Genomic DNA, 19641 nt, shown 5'->3' with positions numbered 1-19641 from the left:
GTTCCATTTACTAGGGTAACTAATTTCTTCAATTTTTTTATTAACCAGACACTAATCTTATTACCATGATAACTAGTTTCTCCAACAACTTAAACATTTATCAATGATCTTAAGATACATTTAAGAAAAATTATATTTTTAATTAAATAATACTTTAGTTTTAAAGTGTTAAGCATTTACCTAATATTTGAATACGTGAAATGGTCATCTGCTGTTAGGTGGGTCTTATGGCCTCTCTTATACTAGCAGGAACAATATCATTTGCTATTTTATTCTTAACACATTTTAAAACCTAACTCCATAGACAATCATTTTATTCTTGACTTAAAATGACTTAGTGCGATTCCATATCTTTAAGCTAATCATCATTAACTATTTAACTTATATTTACAATTTCCTTCTTATAATTTCCATCATTAAATCTTACATTCAAAGAAATCCTAAACAAATTTTAAATTTAGCTACTTTTAGTCAACTTAACTTAGCTTAATCGCTAAAAACGACTGTTAATATTTTAACCATATATGAAGTTATAAAATTTAGTTTCGTGTATAGTTTGTTTATTACAAAATCTAAGATACAAGGCTACGACTTTACTTAAAGGAAGAAAATCTGGTTTTGCCATTAACACATCAAAAAATGCTTGTTATTGCAATATCTAAAAACTATCTAACAAAATTTAATCCGACCCTCCCCCAGTTTTTTTAGAAAGCTAACGTCCATAACTTCAACTTTTATGAAGAAACTTATTCTAATTTTCATCACTTTCGAGTCCTAAACCCACCTGGAAGTTATCGATGAAGATGTACAGTTTTTCAATTTTTTCTTTTGACATACAACAAAATACTTTCATTTGTTTTCTTCTCTATGTAACTTATAATATCATTAACCCTGTATCCTTAATAATCAACTTAATTTTTTTCTCACATACTTCTATAAATAACTAAAATTCTATCATCGAAAGCATATTCACTTTTTCTACATTCCTTAATCTACAACACTTCAGCATAACATAAAAATTCCATAATTCCCTACAAACTTGCAATGTTTCTAATTCAAAGCATAACTAATCTTTCCATCACAAATTAAACACAAGATTTCTATTTCTTTTTAACTTATTCTTCACATTTCAACACATGCTAAAATAATTATAACCAGACAACATTCGTGTATTGTTTTGAAAATTTTTCAATTTTTTTCCTTTTTAGTCGGTACCACCACCCTTCATAACACCATAATCTTTTTCTTCAATTGTTCATCATTCTAAGTTGTTTTTATTCATTTCTATCCCAACTACATTAATCAAAGCCAATTTCTCATTTCCTACAATTTTACTCATGAATCCTAACCTAGAATTTGCAATTTATACATAAATTCCTAATCGTATTCAATCTAACTTATGTAATCGAGCCTAAAACCCCTTGCATGGTGATAAAATGAGCTTCGATTCTCAACTGGTCAAAAATGTTTTCAACACTCCTTCTTCCCCCTTATAGATCGACTTCTTTCCTCTCCAAATCCCTAATTTCTTTCACTTATTCTCTTTTAATTCTTGTCTTGAAGTTGTTTCCTTCACCACCTAACCTAAATCCTTTTCTTTTATATTGCTGCCGAAAATAGAATATTTATAGCCCAAACTCTTAATATTTACATATTGACCCCACTTGTTCAGTTATTTTATTTGTGTCCCAATTCTTTTCTTTTCTAACAATTAGTGCTATAAACTTTTTTTATTTCTTTTAATTTCATTCCTTGTCATTTAATTCTATATCTTTAATTTAATTTAACTAGTTCTATCTCCGGGTTAATATTTTAATATATTTTTTAAATTTAATCGGGGTTTTATAATTTTGATGAGTTAATATTAAAAATTAAAAAAAAATTATTTTAATATATTTTCAAACAAAAAACTATATTAAATAAAACTCAGCTACATGATCTCAACAACTCTCTATAAAGCACGAAAGCCTTGGGGTATCGTAATTTATAAAATTAGAATAGTAACGGATGTAATAACAATAAATGACAATTCTCTGATTTCTTCATAACAGCTTTGTAGATATGAATTGACAGCACTTTAACTCTCTTGTGATAGCAGAAGCAAAGTTTAGCTACTTGACAATATAACTTTATGAAGTTGCTCTTTTGCGTTTTGGAAACACATTTTCCTGTCCCTTCCAAACAAGCACTATATTCTGATTCTCGATGGTACACTGTTCGAGACCTGTGAGTTGTGATGAGTCTGAGAGAAGACTTTAACATCAATGGCCCAGCAAATATCAGTACCAGAACCCACGGCTAGGATTCTGCTTCCATCAAAGGAAGATGCCCTCTTGTCGTTGTTTTTGGATTTTGCCTCACGGCTTCCCCATGTTCTACCTAGCTAGCTATACCTTCCATGGTCAGTTATGCTTGTGTATATAAAGAAGTTGTTCTATTCATTATCACACAATATTTCACAGTAAAAGGGCCACCACAAAGAAAAGAAGAGTGCAGCTCTTTGCTTGGATAACACAGTGACACCTCCAAGGTCAGTCTATATAACATCAATGAAGAAGCTTTTCACTGTTTTGCTGAAATATTGAAGCTCTACGTATAAAACCAAAGATCAAACACCTTCTTTTTAATTTCTTCCCCACCCTCTAAATAATAATTCTTCTTCTTCTTCTTCTTGTTCATACACTTGTTATGACTTCCGAGTAATGGTTCCAAATGAAGGCCTTTGGGTTGATAAATGGGCTATGTGTCTAACAGGAGAATCCTGTCTCGACACGCTGGGGACATGCCCCAGTTAGGTCAGTAGATGGGCCGAGTCTTAAGAATCGATGAGTTTTCTTCTCTTAACACACACTCAGTCCATTCATTAACAGGCAATTTCATATGATCTCTTATTAGTAGTAATGATCATACCATTTGCTTTAATTTTTGAGACGAAAGGAATTTCTCATCTTTTATCGCAATACTCTAAGAAACTGCGTTTAAATTTTCTTTTGAGCAATGACAGATAAAATTAGCACCATTACGATGGAAAAACAGGGTTGAAAACTAAACACAAAAAACAGGTACATAGATCAAGAAATTGGAGGAAACCATTAGTCAGGCTGAGATCTTTCTTTTATGTCCATCTAACTTAGCCACATTCTACGAGGAGTTTCTGGCTTGATAATTGGAACCTGGTCGACACACAGAATTTTTGGAGGCAGAGAGCTTAATATACATGTATTAAGAAACAATATTAAAGATATGATGGAGAAAGTTGAAAAAAAGTAATTTAAGGAACATTTACAGGGTGACAAATCCTGGGAAACATTTTATATCACGCTATTTTTCTACTAGTAGTAAATTTCTTTCAGTTTGTTCCTTCAGGAATTAGCTTAGTTCTAGAGCATGGACAACAGCAGTGACCCCTCGCACAATTCCTTCTCAGGTGCCTTTTTATGCCTGCCTTTTAACGTTTAACAGGAAGGTGTGTAGATTAATAAAATTTTCTGGAAATTGATGTTTGTAATATTTGTTAACATTAGAGTAATCTTTTAGGAAATGTACGCAAAAACTCTTCCGAGCTGCAAGCACTGCAGAGACAGCACGAGGAGAAGACCAGAAAGATTGAGGAGCTGAAGAGTCAAATTGATTCAGTGAAGCTTGATTTGGAGAAGAAAATGAAGGGACCTTCAGGGGATAAAAAAGAAGTTTTCAAGAGCTTGAGTGACAAATATAACAGCCTGAGAGAGGAATACAATGCCTTGTTGGCCGAAAAGTCCAGGGAATAGTCCCCTAGAGAGCTGCTTCAATGTTGCATGCTCTTACAATTTCCGTATTATGCATCTAGCAGCTGGAAACCTATGCATTAGATCGTTAAATTTGCTTCATGTTCTGCTTAGTTTTAGTTTCCTAGAAAAATCTCCCATTTTTTTTTCACCCTTCTTCATGCAATTACAAATTGGGGGAGATGTTGTCTATCCCTACAACATCATTTTGTACGTATGCCATCTAAATATCTGCATTTTCAGCCATGAAAATCATGTAGTTTGTCACCACAATGTCATAGAGTATGTTAACGCGGGTGTTTTTCAAAGTGTACGAGGTTGTCAATATTATTAAAAGAAAAACAATAAATAAATAAAAAACATCAAAATTGAAGGAAAATGATACTGGGAGCATCAAAATATTATGAGCACGACAATTATTGCTCCTTCGAGCTAGTAAATCTGAATCAAGAGAACAAATTTGTCAGAATCTAAACCATGATCAAGAGAGCTAAATTCTCTCAAAAAGAAAAATCCTAGCGATTCAAATAATAACCAATATTAGTTAAATTAATAAATAATCCATATACCTAGTGGAAGAATGATGCTGTACTCAAATTAGGAGTGGCGCAAGGTGCACAAAAATAGTAAAATGGAGTTAAAAATGCTTTAAAAGCATCTCATATACATACTTTACTAAAATTAGAAGTAAAAACATCTTTGGTTAGTTAAAAACTAAAAAACCAAACTCAGAACTCAGAACTCTTCTAAGAAAATTGGAGTTGGTACTTGGGCTGTTTATTGGGGAAGAAGAGGCCAAAATGTCTCTCAGTTTCAGCGCCACTCTTCTGGTTTTCATCAAACATGGCAAACAAATAAGTTTCAATTGGCCGTCCTGGCCTCTTCGGAGTTCCATTTGCAATATGGTTAATCACATTCTGATAGTAATCTTCCGCGTGACTAAATGTAGCTGCATCATTCCCCATCGATAGCCAGCCAGTCTCCGATACAACTATCTCCACATTGAGTCCACCTGCTCTCTCAAGTGCAGAGTAGAGGGCATCCAGTGACACATCAAAAAGATTATGGTAATTCAGGTCTCCATCTTGCACAGCAGGTCCTTTTGGGTTAAGCAACGCATAGCCTAGATCGATATGTTGTGGGTTATCAATATAGCTAAAGCAGGTGTACACATTGACAAGAAGTGGTGCCCCTGTGGTTGCTAGGAATTGGACTATTGGGTTAATGTATGGGCCTGCACTAGTGCTAAATGCACCTGCTGATGGAGGATAGGACAAATTGACTGTAGATGTTTCGCATTGCAGGTAGAACAAATTGAGCTGCATCATCACTAGGCTTGACTTCATTACCGACTGAAACGCATCGAAACTTGACATCAGGTGAGTAGGCTAGTATATTGGCCTGGACCCAATTGTTTGCAGCTGAGGCATCAGCGAGCGCTTGAAGGTTTGGATTAGAGCACCAAGGGTAAGCTCGATGTTTGTTTCTCTAATAGCCTGGAGGGTTTCTTGATTTGGATCATAGATTCTCATTCTGCCAATGCCATTGCTTTTATAAAAATCTACGACTTCTTGTTCAGAAGGTAGGTCATTGCCCAACCGTCCATTGCAGACACCTAAAGATTGAGCACCTGGTTGGAGTAGGAAACAAAGTTGGATTATATGTTAGAAAGAAATCAGTGATTAAAAATTCAAGAGAAAGTATTAAGAGAAAAATAAACAACAAGAGGGTATAAAGATCAACAGATGCTCGAGGAGAACAAAAAGGGCTCCAAACAAGACCCAACAGCGAAATAAACGGGAAAAAAAACTACAACCATACAACACCATATAGCAATCTAACCAAGCCAGCAGAAAAAGTGAGAGGGGGTGTATATATATATATATGTATGTATGTATGCTAGAGAGAGTACGGTACCTGTTACAGCTTCTAGGCCAGACATCAAGAATCCAACAGACAATAGGGAAATGGCAGCCATGATAGTTTTTTGACTACCTGCTTTAAAGAAAGCCATGGGAAAGCCATGGTGAGACTGCAAGGCGATCTCACGGCGAACATTTATGACAAGATATTCTAAGATACAGGGATCGAATCCATGCACATTGAAGTAGTTTATAGCAAAAATTTTCTACCAAAACTAGTCACATGAATTTACTAATATGAATCGCTTGCAAGAGTAATTAAAAAAAGGAAAATATTTTATTCTATATAAAATCTCATAAATTTACTAACGACACCCTTAAAAATAAAAATAGTGATGATCCAAAACAATGCAGAAAGCACCCCTTGTTGAACATGATCAGTATTTTAAAATCTCATGTCATGAAACATGGCTGACGCACCTCCTCTGTTCCTTTTCTCTTTTTCTCCTTTATTCTAAAGCAAACCTTCCAGTTTGTATACGCTTGAGAGGATCAAGAAACTTGCTTGAACATCAAATTAATAATTTGCAGAATGCAAACAAGTTTATTGTATTATATGAATAAGCCTGGCAGGACATCACAAGTAGTATATGAGCTCAAATTCTCTTGTTCAAACAGTAATTAGGTGCAACATGCTACACTATTTTTTCTATCAACCAAAAGTAAGTTGGTACTTGGGCTGTCTGTCGGGGAGGAATAGACCAAAATGTTGTTCAATTCCTGCTGCCTTCAGATTCTCATCAAACATTGCAAATAAGTATGTCTCTATAGCCTTTCCAGATCTTCTGGGAGTCCCTTGTTTCACATGATTAATTAGATTCCTATCGAAAGTTCCTGCGTTGCCAGCTGTTGCTGCATTTCCACCTTCAGATGACCAACCACTTTCGGATACAGAAATGCTCAAATTTGCGGCACCTGCTTTCTCAAGAGCAGCATAAAGAGCATCCAACAATGCATCAAACAAATTCTGATATCCATATTGACCATCTTGCACCACTACTTCTGGTGAAGTAAATAAGGCATAGTTAAGATCAATGCTTTGTGGGTTGTCAGTATATCTGAAGTAGAGATACACATTTGCAAGAAGTGGTGCATCATTGGTCCTTAAGATGTTGATGATAGGGCTTATGTAAGGATTTGCACTGTCACTAAACGACCCTTTTGATGGAGGGTAGGATATGCCCAACAAAGTCGTGTCTATCGCCGTTGAAACCTTAATTTGACCTTGTAAGTTGGCGGATACTATTGCATCATGTATGTTCTGCATTGCTGGTAGAACATATCGTGCATTTGCATCTCCAGGGTGTACTTCATTGCCAACAGCAATGTAGCGGAACCTGACATTGGATGAGTAGGCTACAACGTTGTTTTGGATCCAGGTTGTAGCAGCTGAGGCGTCAGCAAGGGCCCGAAGGTTGTCATTGGGGACACCAAGGATGACTTCTGTGTTTGATCCTCTCAGGGCTTCAAGTGTGTCTCTGTTTGGATAATAAATTCGCATCCTTCCAATACTATTTGTTTGATAAAGACTTACAACTTCCTGATCGGATGGCAAATTGTTTCCATTCTTTCCACAGCAAACCCCCTACGGATTGTGCATCTGCAACATAAACTGAATGCTAACGAGTTTTGTTGAAAAAAGTGAGCCGTCAGCCCATCACTGCGATATATACATGATAGTAGTTCTTAGGGTGTGTGATTAAGTAATAGCCTGCAAATAGCTCTCAAAGTCTTTTGGACTCGGAAGCTCAAGCATGTCTGCCGTACAAACTAGTTTATTAACAGAAAGAAATTCATGGAGCCTTGCCAAAAACCAATGTTGACAAGCTAGTCTATTGACTATTCCACTTACAATAGACTTTGAATTTCTGACCAACATAAGAATCAAGTGAGGACCTCAGACAAAATCAAGTGCTCAATAACTGGCATTATATATGATATAAAGAGGATCTTCTTTGTAAAAAAAAAATTAACTATTTTACTAAAATACATAGATTAAATTATGCTCTGCTACTTAAATATAAGAACAAGGAGCTATCAAGAATGGTGCCCGATAAATACAGCAGTTTCTTGCAGCTGTTCGTCCCATAACATGGTATTCTTTGATTTTTTTTTAAAAAATAATGTATGCATATAACATGGTGTTCGTAATTTCTTAGCATTTTGATATCATCTCTTACATTTAACATGTAAATATTCATAAAAAAATATTAAATTCTCTTTCAACATACCATGTATATGTAGAGGTTTTAGAAAAAAGGAAAGTTTATGTTAATACACAAACTAGTCTGAAATATTCCTTACCATCAATTTTTCTAAAAAAATAACCATAAATTCAGGTTTGATTTTATCATAGTGTATTTAAACTCATTTAAGGGAAGAATTGAGTAAAGATTTTATTATAATATAAGATTACTTATTAAATTGTATTTTTAAAAAAAATATATTAAAATAATTTTTATTTTATTTTTTAAAATTTATTTTTAATATCAATACATCAAAATAATTTAAAAAAATATTAATTTTTTTCAAAAAGCAAACACAACTTTATCTCCTGTAAAATCAGTATATTTGATTTAAAACTTATATAATTGTTAACAAGTTTTTTAAATTTAAATCACAAGATTAAAAAAATTAAAAGCAATAGATCAAAATAAGGGTCGTAATTTTTTAATTATTAAAAAAAGAGATTAATTAACATACAAATGAATCCGAAATACTCCAATTAACAAATATTAATTAGTTTTCCCTTATTTTAAAAACTAAGTGTATTTTAAATCTAATTTAAAATTTAAAATTTAAAAGAATCCATTCAAATTCCTTTAGATAAGGGTAACTAAACCAGCACCATACATATAAAATATAACACACACAAAATTACATGCAATTAATCTTCCTAATATTTAGCCACATAAATTAAAACCCCCCCAAAATATTTATTACTACAAAAACATCTTAATTAATGAGCCCAATTATTTATGTGAAAAAAAGCCCCATCATTTTCTCCACTAACAACAAAACCTCTTTGATCATCAAGTTTCCACCACCCTATTCTCCACCGTTCGATTTAATGACTCCTTCTGCATTGACATGTCACCGGCGTTGCTAGACACCGGAGCTCGGATTCCAAACCCTAATAGTAACATCAACGGTCAGCTTTCTCATTCTCTATCTGCCTCTTATTGTTATTCTTATCTAACTTCAAAAAAATCCCCAATCAAAACAAGAAACCAGCATGAATCCATCAAATTTTGGTAATTTAAATTCCGGGTTTTCAAACTCAACCCAATTTAGCAACCAAGATCCAAACTTTAGCTCTCGATCATCGTCAGCCAAAGGTGGTCTTTCGAGGCCAAGATTGGTAAAAGTTAGGAGGCAATCAAATCCCCAGAACTTTAATGCCAATGAAGATATCTGGGCTAGGTCTGGTTTCAATCCGTTTCGACCTGATACGAGTCGTGTTGAACTGGGCGGTTCTGGTTCAACTGGGTTTGATTCTGGGAGTGGTGGTAATGAGGCGTTTTTGTTTGGAGCTAGTGGAAGTAATGTGGGTTTTAATTCGGATTCCAGCAAGGGAATTATAGAGGACTTGAAAAGTTTGAGAATTGGAGGTGGAACTAATGTAAATGAGAATGATAAGAGTGGTTTTGTTTTTTCGAGTGATGGTAATAAGAGTTTTGGTGTTGATGAGAGCATGCAGAAGCTGAGCATTGATGATAAGGAGAAAGTTGTAGATGGAGAGTCTAAGTTAAGTGCAAATGCTAGGTTTGAGAGTGGTGACAATGTAGGCGGTTCTATTGGGAGAAATGTGGGGTCAGTGCTATCAGATGAGTTAGAGAAGAAATTGAATATTGAAGAGGCCGGGGATGCCACTAATGGTGGTGGTAGTTTTCGAGCTGAAGATATCAAAAAGTTTGGATTAAAAAGTAGTGAAAAGCGTAGTGATATTTTTGCTGATGCTTCAGAGAATGCACTTCCTGATCGGATCAAGAAATTGAGCATAAGGGACTTTGTAGATACTTATAATGTAAACAATGAGAAGGATAGCTTTGCTTTTGGAAGCAGGGAAAGCACTGGCGGTTATGTGGGTGGAGAAAATGAGAGTATACTTTCACGTGAGAGGGGTTGCAAGTTGAACCTCGGAAGTGTGAAGGGAGAATATTCAAGTCAAACTGACATGAGATTTTCTTCATCACGAATCTTCATGCCAACTGTAAATAAGGGGGATGAGAAATTCCATGATTGTGGTGATCCAACGGAATTTGTTTTTGAAGGAGGAATGCTGGGTACAGATGTTGGTGGCTTTCAAGTACCTATAGATCAACCAAAAGTCGATGCACAACCAATTGGAGTTGCAGGGCCATCGCATGCCTTCTCATCCAGTAGCTTGGCTGGTGGGAATGCGTTCAGGGTGCCACCTACTGGTGGACTTGAGAAGACAGATTGGTTTAGTTTTACAAGCAAGCAAGACAGTGCTGGGTCTCTATTTGTAGAATTTGAAACACCAAATCCCAAAGGATATATTTTCACAGGATCAAATCCGACAATGGAATTCAGTACGATGTTTAAAGACTTGAAAGTGAAGAAGAAAAGGGGAAAGTTGAGCCAACCTGTCAAAGTCCCTCTGTGGCCAGGTCAAGATTTTGTTGATAGGGAAGGTGGTTCAAAAGAAATTCCAGAGGCTTCCGAATCTTATTCACCAATGGATATTTCACCATACCAGGAAACATTGTCTGATGCTCGAAATTCCAGGGAAACTTCTGTTGCATCGGAGGAATCTTTCACTCTGGATAATCAACATCAATCAACTGATTCACAACCAGCTGTTCTGAATGATGCAATAGATGAAGATCTGGTTGTTGCAACACAGCAAATGGATAATGAAGAGGATACGAAATACGGAGAAACTAAAGAGCAAAACTCTGAATACTGTTCTGATAAAAATATTGGAGCTGAAAATTATCTGGAAGAGTCTATTTCTGGGGCTGAAACTGAAAGCTTTAAATCTGCAAATGAGGAAATAGATTCTATCAATGATGTTATGGTTGCTTCAGCAGAAAGTGAAGCCAGTTCAAGTGCAAATCTAGATAGTGACCTCAGGACACAATTTTTTTCAGCTGTGAGTTCAGAAGATGCTGTGAGTTCGGGCTTCACCTTTGCTGCCTCTTCTACTGCACAAGCATCTCCAAAACGTCATCACAAAAAGAAGAATCTGGCTAAAGTTGATAATGATTCCTTCAATTCCAGTGCTAATTCCAAAGGTTCATATGCATCATCTTCTTTGCAATTTACACCATTTTCTGGACCATCTTCACCCTTGTCCCCTGTACGGAGCAAGAAAGCTGGCTCATCTGGTCCTTCACATGTGGTTGGGGATACCCGTGAGCTGCTTAGAGGACAGGAGATTAATCAAGGGTCTGTTTCTGCATCTGTTGCAGCTCAAGAAGCATGTGAGAAGTGGCGAATAAGGTAAGATAAATTCTCGTCAACTTCATGTCAATTTTGTTTCTAAAATTATCTTATTTGGAATATATTCTCTTGTTTATCTACCTACCTCATGCTTCTGTAACCATACTGTATGGTGGCAAGATTTTATTGCTCTTATGTTTTTCATACCTTGTATTTTAGGGGAAACCAAGCATACACTAGCGGGGATTTGTCTAAAGCTGAGGATTGTTACACAAAAGGTGTAAATTGTGTTTCTAAAACTGAGACATCTAGAAGCTGTCTCAGGGCATTGATGTTGTGCTATAGCAACCGTGCGGCTACCCGTATGTCTCTTGGAAGAATGAGAGACGCACTATTAGACTGTAAGATGGCTGCTGCAATTGATCCCAATTTTCTCAGGGTGCAAGTCAGAGCTGCAAAGTAAGCTCCACCATTTGTTTCTGATAAAGTTTCTGGATGACTTGATGATTTAATTGTTATGTATTCATGCACATACTGCTAGTTCAATTTCTTATTCAACTTATTTGTACTTAAGAGTGGTAACTGCTGCCTTAATATGCTCTTTTTCCTCATTTTAGACACAGAAGTTGTGTTGCCATTGTATGCTTGAGTTAGTATCTTGCTGTTTGTTGATGTAAACACGGAATATATAAATGATTTAAAGTTTTACTTCTCTTGCTTCTATGTAATTCATTAAACTTTTAATCACTTTTTCTCAGGCCAATTCTCTTTTTCAATCATTAGCTTCTGATTTTGTTGAATATCAGCTCCTTGTATGTGCTGTGCTTATTTTCCTCTTCTTTTTTTTTATCCCAAGTTGTTACCTTGCTCTGGGGGAAGTTGAAGATGCAGTGCAATATTTCAAGAGGTGCTTACGGTTAGGCATTGATGTCCGTGTGGACCAAAAAACTGCTGTAGAAGCCTCTGACGGGCTGCAAAAGGCACAGGTAATCTTTCTTTTCATTTGTTTTGTTTGAATAAGACCTTAAAATTGATATTTTATTGAGTTTGTGGTCTAATTGTCCCTGTACATGTACCCTTAGTTAAATAATGGCATGAAATGCACAATTAATATGACTTAATTCTGATTAAATTGGTGGATGCCATCCACGTTTGAACTTCTTGTATCTTGTTGCTGTGTTGCTACCAAAGCTTGCAACATGGTCGAGTGGTTTAGAGTTACAGCTCCACAAACCACATGGCCAAGAAGCTTTGCTTTTAAATTGACTATATATGATTTTCCTATTTTGTGGCTGTTAACTGTTTTTCATGACTGGCAGAAAGTGTCTGAGTGCATGCAACATGCTGCTCTACTTCTGAAACGGGGAGCACCTAATGATGCAGAGAGTGCTTTACAAGTAATTGCTGAGGGGTTGTTGATAAGTTCGTATTCTGAAAAATTACTTGAAATGAAAGCAGAGTCACTTTTCATGGTTTGTAATTCTCTTACTGAAGCTTTGAAACTTTATTTTTAGTGAACTGCATTCTATTAGTTTCTTTCCAAGTGAACCTCTGCCAAACTATCTGGGGCAAGCTACATGTTTCATTTTCTTTGCATCACTAGAATTCATTTCATATGAAGTAAGTGATTAGCTTACATTGGTTGCCAAAAAAACCACAACTTGGGCCGGCACTGGCTATGCCAATCCAGCCCAACATCAAATCCTACATGCGTGTGGTTACTAATTTCACTATTTAAGAATCAAATAAACAACAAAAAGATGGTGGGAGCTTGGTTAACTTTTGTGTCATCTAGCAGCTGCGGAAGTATGAAGAGTTAATTCAACTGTGTGAGCATACATTTGATTCTGCTAAGAAGAATTCTCCTCCATTACATGCTGATTACCATGTAGAAAATCTTGGTCCTGAACTCACAAAGGGCACTTCCTTTATGATCTGGCGATGCCGCTTCATTTTCAAGTCTTACTTCCATCTTGGAAGACTGGAGGAGGCTATTGTTTCGCTAGAAAAGCAAGAGGAACTTACTTCTATTGCAAGGAGGTAAGTAATATGCCTCACATATCTCTGATTTTGTTTATTTGAATGATGATAAAAGTATTGTTTCTTCAGTAGTCTGTCCAGGAATGATATTGAAACACAGGAATCACTAGTACCCTTAGCTGCCACTGTACAAGAACTCTTACGCCATAAGGTATTGGATTCTTGTGTTAGATTTTTTTCCCTGAATAGTGTTTGACGTATCTTAATCTCTTATCTTATGGAATAAATACAACTAACTGCAGGCAGCAGGGAATGAAGCATTTCAAGCAGGAAAGCATTCAGAAGCTATTGAACATTACAGTGCTGCTCTGTCCCGTAACATAGAATCACGGCCTTTTGCAGCCATTTGTTTTTGCAATAGAGCTGCTGCATACAAAGCACTGCGCCAAATCACTGATGCTATAGCAGACTGCAGCCTGGCAATTGCTCTTGATGGAAATTATTTGAAGGTTTTCTTCTAAACTGATGTCATCCTTTACTTTCTTTTTTTTTTTTCTTTTGGCATAATGATGTATGGAACCTGTTGGCAATTTATCGGTTCCTAGCTGAACCAGATCATTTATGGTGTTGGTAAGAGCACTAGAAAATTTAAACGGAGCCTTAAAGGTTAAATTAGCTCTTAAGAGAAAACACTCGGTGTTCTGATTTGCTCAAATTGGGAGAGCATAAATCTGTCTGGGTATCAAAAGTTTATATTCTGAAGCTTTAAAATTGTACTACGAAGGTGATTCAGCACATTATTGTTTTTGTTTCTGGTGCCAAAGTCAATCTGAAGAAGATTGCTGGCTTTGAGTTAAGTTGTGGAACTTGTTGAAATTGACATGTTTTCAAGATAATTTAATTATATTCCGACTTTATTACTTGCCTTGTTAAATTGCTTCAAGAATTCAGGTTTATGATAGTGCAATTTACTGAATTGCTAAATTGATATCTGCACATTTGCTCTACCTTGGATGCACAATTTCGTATCCATGGAAAAAAATGATAAATTTCTTGGAAAACACTGGTTTTTTTCTTAATATATGTTTGAGAATTTAGGCAGAGTAGTGGTATATTTAGCTACTTTCGGGGCCAAAATCATGCTGGTTTCAGTTGAACAACCTTTTTGGTGATGTACTCTCCATGCTTTATTAGGCAATCTCTAGACGAGCCACTTTATATGAGATGATAAGGGATTATGGACAAGCAGCTAATGATCTTCAGAGAGTGGTAGCTATTCTCATTAAGCAAGCAGAGGAGAAAACTAAACATTTTGGGCACTCTGATAGAACAACAAACTTGGCAAATGATCTAAGACAAGCTCACCTACGTCTCTCTACCATAGAAGAAGAAGCCAGAAAGGAGATTCCTCTGAATATGTACCTCATTCTGTAAGTCACTTTTGATCCTAGAAGTTCCATATGTTCTGATCTCTTTATAATGTCTTGTCATTTGCTGGAATATGAATGGTTTCTATTCCATCTTTTGATCATGTAGGGTAGTTGTTTGCTATATCAGAGAGTAGTCTTTTGTGTGGCTCCATTGCATGTGGTAGAGAGATATATGATCTATGATCACTCTTTTTAAGCACATGTTGAAATAAATGAGCTGAGGTTAAGCTAGTCACTATGTTGTCATCATCTAGTGCCAGTACTTTTAGTGATTAAGTTGCATCTGGTTTAAAAAAAATCCTATATTTAGCCTGCCTTTTAATACCTGTTTATTATTTTGTCCGTCTGTAAGTTGACTGTTGATTTTACAAGATGCCGTGTTGTCATTAATTTAATAATATTTGTTCCCAAAACACGCCTCCTTCACACCCAGATTTTCCAATCTCATTTGTGACACCCTAACCCAAGTTTCTTTTCTTCATCTCTCTCTCTCTCTAAATTAAACTACTACGAAGCATTTTAAAACTGAAAGCCTTAAGACCCTCTCTCTTTCTCTATTAATTTCTCACTTCTGTTATTTGCAAGCCTTGCCTATTTCCTATTCCACAAAGCCATATACGTTGTTATCCAAAATTGAAGATCAAGGAAGAAGATTGGTCTAGACTGCGTAACAAAACTCAAGACATCCCAGGCTCACAAGAGACAAGAAAAAAAGAATCACTCTTACACCAAATTATGAATTTTGATAGTGGATTTGAGATTTTCGATTCAGAATTTGATTGTTGAATTTTAGAGAGTGGGATAGAGGGCTGGGTGAAAGAAATGAGGCTGTAAATTAAAATGGTTGTTTGGGTATTTAAAAAATATCAAACCAATCTTTCAGTAAATTAACAGTCGATGCTGGGTAAGGAGCCAATGAGCAGGGGTGGAGGGTGACTAAAGTTGTGGGGGATAGGGCTTTAAAGAAAACAAAAAACAAAGTTTTTTGAGGGGCCAAATTATAAAATTATAGTGGCTTATATGAAACATATACTATTCTGAAGGGGCTTTACTGAATTTTCAAAAATGTTGGGGGGCATGGCCCCCTCATAGTTGGTTCGCGCCCCACCCCTGCCAATGAGTTTGTAACTCAATTGGTATCCATGTCTCCCTCCCCCAATAGATCTCAGGTCGGGTTTGTCTTTCCTTTGTAACAACAACAACAACAATAATATTGGTTAGGTAATTAACTTATGATTTCTGAAACTAGGACACCTACAATTGCTTCAAAATCACAGAGACTAAATTATTATTGTTGCTCTACTTTCTTCTTTTTTTATTTATTTATTATTATTATTATCACATTGTTGCTTTAAATTTAAGACTCATTTAAAATGTGGGGTATAAAATTGTTTACCAATCAAATTATGATGGCAGGGGAATTGAACCTTCTGCTTCAGCATCGGAAGTTAAGAAGGCATATCGCAAAGCTGCACTTAGACACCATCCTGACAAGGTTTCTTACATGTTCTACTTTATGGATATGCTTATTATGATTCACCCTTTTGACACATTGGTTGTTGATGTAGGCTGGTCAGTCCTTGGCAAGAAGTGATAATGTAGATGATGGCCTGTGGAAGGAGATAGGAGAAGAAGTCCACAAGGATGCTGACAGACTTTTTAAAATGATTGGAGAGGCATATGCCATGCTTTCAGACCCTGCTAAGGTCTCATGCACGTTTCTATTATGCAATCTATTATACTTCCACATCTTCTATTGGCTCAGCTTTTTAATATTGCTGTGAATCTGATAATCCTTTGTTTGCCCTCCCAAAATGGGGAAAAACTTCTGTTCTGAAGTATTTTGTCTTGCTAACAAGGTACTCTTTGAGCTAGTCTAAGAAGATGCATTGCCTCAATATGGGTGTCGGTGTGTTGCTCGCTGGTTTCTTTTACAATTTACAATACTGCCCCCGTCTCCAATGATTTCAAGTAGTTGGTTTGTTATAGAAATGAAAATTATGCAAATTCTTTTTGTGGTTATTTGTGTAAAAAAAGAGAAGAAAAGGAGGTGAAGTAGAGAACATATAGGTATGTGGAAAACCAAGTTCTAATGTATACAATGACTAGTGGATTGCAAGGCTGAAGTTGTTTTATGTGAAAATATGATGTTTTATTTGCTTGTTGCTAGGACACTTGCTGCATTTTCATGGTCTAGTGATGACAATCATGCTTAATTTCTCTGAACAAGAACTTGAAGAACCATAATATATTAATTTTGTGTTGACAAATTTAACTCTCTTGCTGCATGTCTCTTGTTCTAACATACACAACGACTAGTGGATTGCAAGGCTGACTCTGAAGTTATTTAATGTGAAAATATGATGTTGCTTTATGTGCTTGTAGCTAAGACACTTGCTGCATTTTCATGGTCTAGTGATGACAATCATGCTTAATTTATCTGAACAAGAACATCAAGAATCATAATGCACTTAGTTTTGTTTTGACATTTAACTCTCTTCCTGCATGTCTCTCTTTCTTGTTCATGGTGTTTCCTTTGCTGGGATGCTTGCATGCTTATACTTCTTGTTTACTTGTTTTGCTGCTTGCTCTGTGTCATTAGAAGTGTTCTTTTTGTAATCTGCATGACTTGTTATCTATTAAACAATACGCTGTTTGTCCGACATTTGGTAGCTCCCTTTGCCCTGAATAATGATTTTTACTTTTCTTATGTGCGTTCCCTGGAAAAGTACACTGCAACCTAACTGGCTGCACAGTAATTAACATCAGAGATCATCATGCCATTAATACTCCTTTGCAGATCATACAGGCCTGCCCTTTTCATGTTAGGCCTTGCCCAATCTTTTTGATAAATATAATAAAAATGTTTAAACTCATAAATTCAGCTATTACATGTAAAAACTGGAACAAATCATTGTGATTTCTTTTACCGCTTAGCATAACTTGTGCCCTTCATTTGGAGGGTAAGTTGCTTATTTTGCTGTACACCTATTAATGCCTTGGTATGTTGTGGTTCGTATTTCCATTCTGTGAGAAAAATTGGTGTTTATTTGGTCAATATACAATGTTTTGCAGCGCTCGCAGTATGATCTTGAAGAAGCAATGAGGAATGACCCAAAGAAACGAAGTGGAAGCAGCACATACAGAACACATACAGAAGCTCAGAATTATCCATTTGAAAGCAGTAGTAGGAGACATTGGAAGGGGGTTTGGAGGTCACATGGTCGGTAACTCAACCAATGAAAAGCCAGGATCCACTTGATTTAACAGATTTTGATGACAATTGTGTGGCATGAATGACAAGAAGAATCTCGAGATTCTTGTTCAAGTTAGTCCATCTGTAAGTCAGGCAACAAGTCTGGTGGTTGGCCGGCATCTGTATGTAGCTTTGATCCAGAGGTCTTGCAGATGGGAAATCATACCTACTAATGCTTAAGAACTGACAACCTAAATGCAGAGAACTGCCTAACCGTTGAAAACCTTTCCAAAAATCGTGGATTTCTCACATGCTAGCAGGAGAGCTGGTTTGTATTGAAAGTTTGACAGGTAATTGTCAGATTGCGTGAAGGTTGAATTCTGGAAGAGCTTTGTTTGAAATAGCACAAACAAAGAAAAGGCATGCTGTTTAAATGCAATCTGAGACTGAGAAAGGAGATTGCTAACTGTCCGAGTTGTGTAAATGCATCGGCTTTGTACAGATGAAAAGTTGACATTGCAATCAAGAAACTATACCAATATCTTGGAAATTATATGGGACTTTGGTTAGATGAATTCTTTAGGTGAATCCTAGATGTACTGGTCTTGGTTTAATTTCGTCTAGTGATTGTATGTAAATTGATTATGAGTGGCATGCCCAAACTCACACCATTTCCACGTACCTAACCTTTTATTAAATTTCCATTTGAATACCTTGACTTCAATTCTATCTATTTGAGTATCCTATTTTGTATTTTTTTTTTTTTAATGTGGTCATTTTCATGACAAGGTTTAAAAGAGGGGTAAGGGATGATATGGCTGCTGTCTCATGTCAAGTGGCAAAAGGGCAGATTGGGATTGGAAAAAAGAAAGAAGTGAAAATGAGTTAATTTGTTGAAAAAATAAAACTAAATTAATATAAAATCTTGGGTGAAAATGCCTTCTTAAAATCGTTCTATAGGATATCCTTCCTTACCATTGAACAAAAAAATAATAGAATTAATGGAGCAGGATATGCTTCATTTTGCCAGTGACCCTTGCCATAGATGCAGGAAGTCGTGTTTTAATAAAACAATAGTACTGTGTCTGTACTCTTATTGAGCAATTTAGTAGTTTATTTCAAGGAAATTTGACCCTTGTTTTTGCAGTGTTGTTGTGGCTTTGATACCAAATTACTCACAACTGATGAGAGGCCGGGTTTAGCAGGAGAAGCGGTTGCTTGAAGCAACTTGCTGATCCTTTCAAATATACACGTCTGAATCAATGCTTAACTTTTCTCTACTTCAAATAGATATGCTAACAATAGCTATCAGATATACAATTTCCTTAATTAAGATAACTGTTACTTAAGCTATGGATTCTTATCGGGCTGGGAGTTACTTTTAGTTACAGGCATGACATGGCTCAATTTCTTCTGAAGCTAGTAGATAACCATGAGGGTTTGTAGATAGTTGTAGAAGCACATCCATCCTGTTGGTTTTAGTTGTTACATGCATGCAATGATTATCCATTACAGAATCCTCTTCCTACACAGGATATGTACTTTTCCAGGTTTGGTAAGGATGTGGCAATGAGCATGAACATAATTCAGTGTCCAAAATCAATTATCGGCATTGTAAAAGCATGCTTTGTTCATAATCATCCCATGGCAATAAGGAGCATGAACATAATTCAGTGTCCAAAATCAATTCTTGGCATTGTAGAAGCATTCTTTGTTCATAAGCATCCCATTTCACGAATATTTTTTGTTTCTGATATGTATTTCTTTGCTTACAAAGGATCTTTCCATTGCGTTCTCTAAGCAAAGTTTCTCTCCCCTCTGCTACTGTATCGAGTTTGTGATGTCTTCCTGCAGGGTAAAGATTAGGAGAATTATAGGATACTTTCCTGATTGTCAGCTTTGTCATAGCAACCGATTTTTTTTCTCTCATTTGCTTT

The 19641-nt window shown here is 36.0% G+C and overlaps 2 protein-coding genes, 1 long non-coding RNA gene and 1 pseudogene across 4 annotated transcripts; 2 read left to right on the top strand and 2 right to left on the bottom strand.

Annotated features, from left to right (window-relative positions):
* The first annotated feature begins 2387 nt into the window (after positions 1 to 2387).
* On the top strand, positions 2388 to 4075 carry LOC18102031 (uncharacterized). The gene is made up of 3 exons (XR_002983590.2): positions 2388 to 2530; positions 3367 to 3427; positions 3538 to 4075. It is a non-coding gene; the product is annotated as an uncharacterized LOC18102031 (long non-coding RNA).
* A 438-nt stretch (positions 4076 to 4513) lies between these two features.
* LOC112328676 (glucan endo-1,3-beta-glucosidase-like) lies at positions 4514 to 5745 on the bottom strand (annotated as a pseudogene).
* A 596-nt stretch (positions 5746 to 6341) lies between these two features.
* Positions 6342 to 7568, bottom strand: LOC18102029 (glucan endo-1,3-beta-glucosidase). Its single transcript, XM_024608174.2, has 2 exons — positions 7542 to 7568; positions 6342 to 7274 (listed from the first exon to the last, which is right to left on the bottom strand). The coding sequence occupies exons 1-2, from the start codon at positions 7566 to 7568 to the stop codon at positions 6342 to 6344; spliced, it is 960 nt and encodes a 319-aa protein (XP_024463942.2).
* A 1068-nt stretch (positions 7569 to 8636) lies between these two features.
* LOC18102027 (uncharacterized) lies at positions 8637 to 18428 on the top strand. 2 transcript variants are annotated; one of them, XM_006378997.3, is made up of 11 exons: positions 8637 to 11158; positions 11318 to 11557; positions 11955 to 12084; positions 12418 to 12570; positions 12897 to 13138; positions 13211 to 13289; positions 13381 to 13587; positions 14273 to 14508; positions 15925 to 16003; positions 16077 to 16214; positions 17584 to 18428. In XM_006378997.3, the coding sequence occupies exons 1-11, from the start codon at positions 8925 to 8927 to the stop codon at positions 17737 to 17739; spliced, it is 3894 nt and encodes a 1297-aa protein (XP_006379059.3). In that variant the 5' UTR covers positions 8637 to 8924; the 3' UTR covers positions 17740 to 18428. The 2 variants fall into 2 exon arrangements, with proteins under 2 accessions (XP_006379059.3, XP_024464389.2); XM_024608621.2 differs by having other exon boundaries at positions 8638 to 11158; positions 13208 to 13289.
* The last annotated feature ends 1213 nt before the right edge of the window (positions 18429 to 19641 follow it).

Source organism: Populus trichocarpa, chromosome 9 (assembly GCF_000002775.5).
Source record: "Populus trichocarpa isolate Nisqually-1 chromosome 9, P.trichocarpa_v4.1, whole genome shotgun sequence".
NCBI classification, from domain to species: domain Eukaryota; kingdom Viridiplantae; phylum Streptophyta; class Magnoliopsida; order Malpighiales; family Salicaceae; genus Populus; species Populus trichocarpa.
Note: the sequence above shows the minus strand (reverse complement) of the source record. Positions and strands in the feature narration are given on the sequence as shown.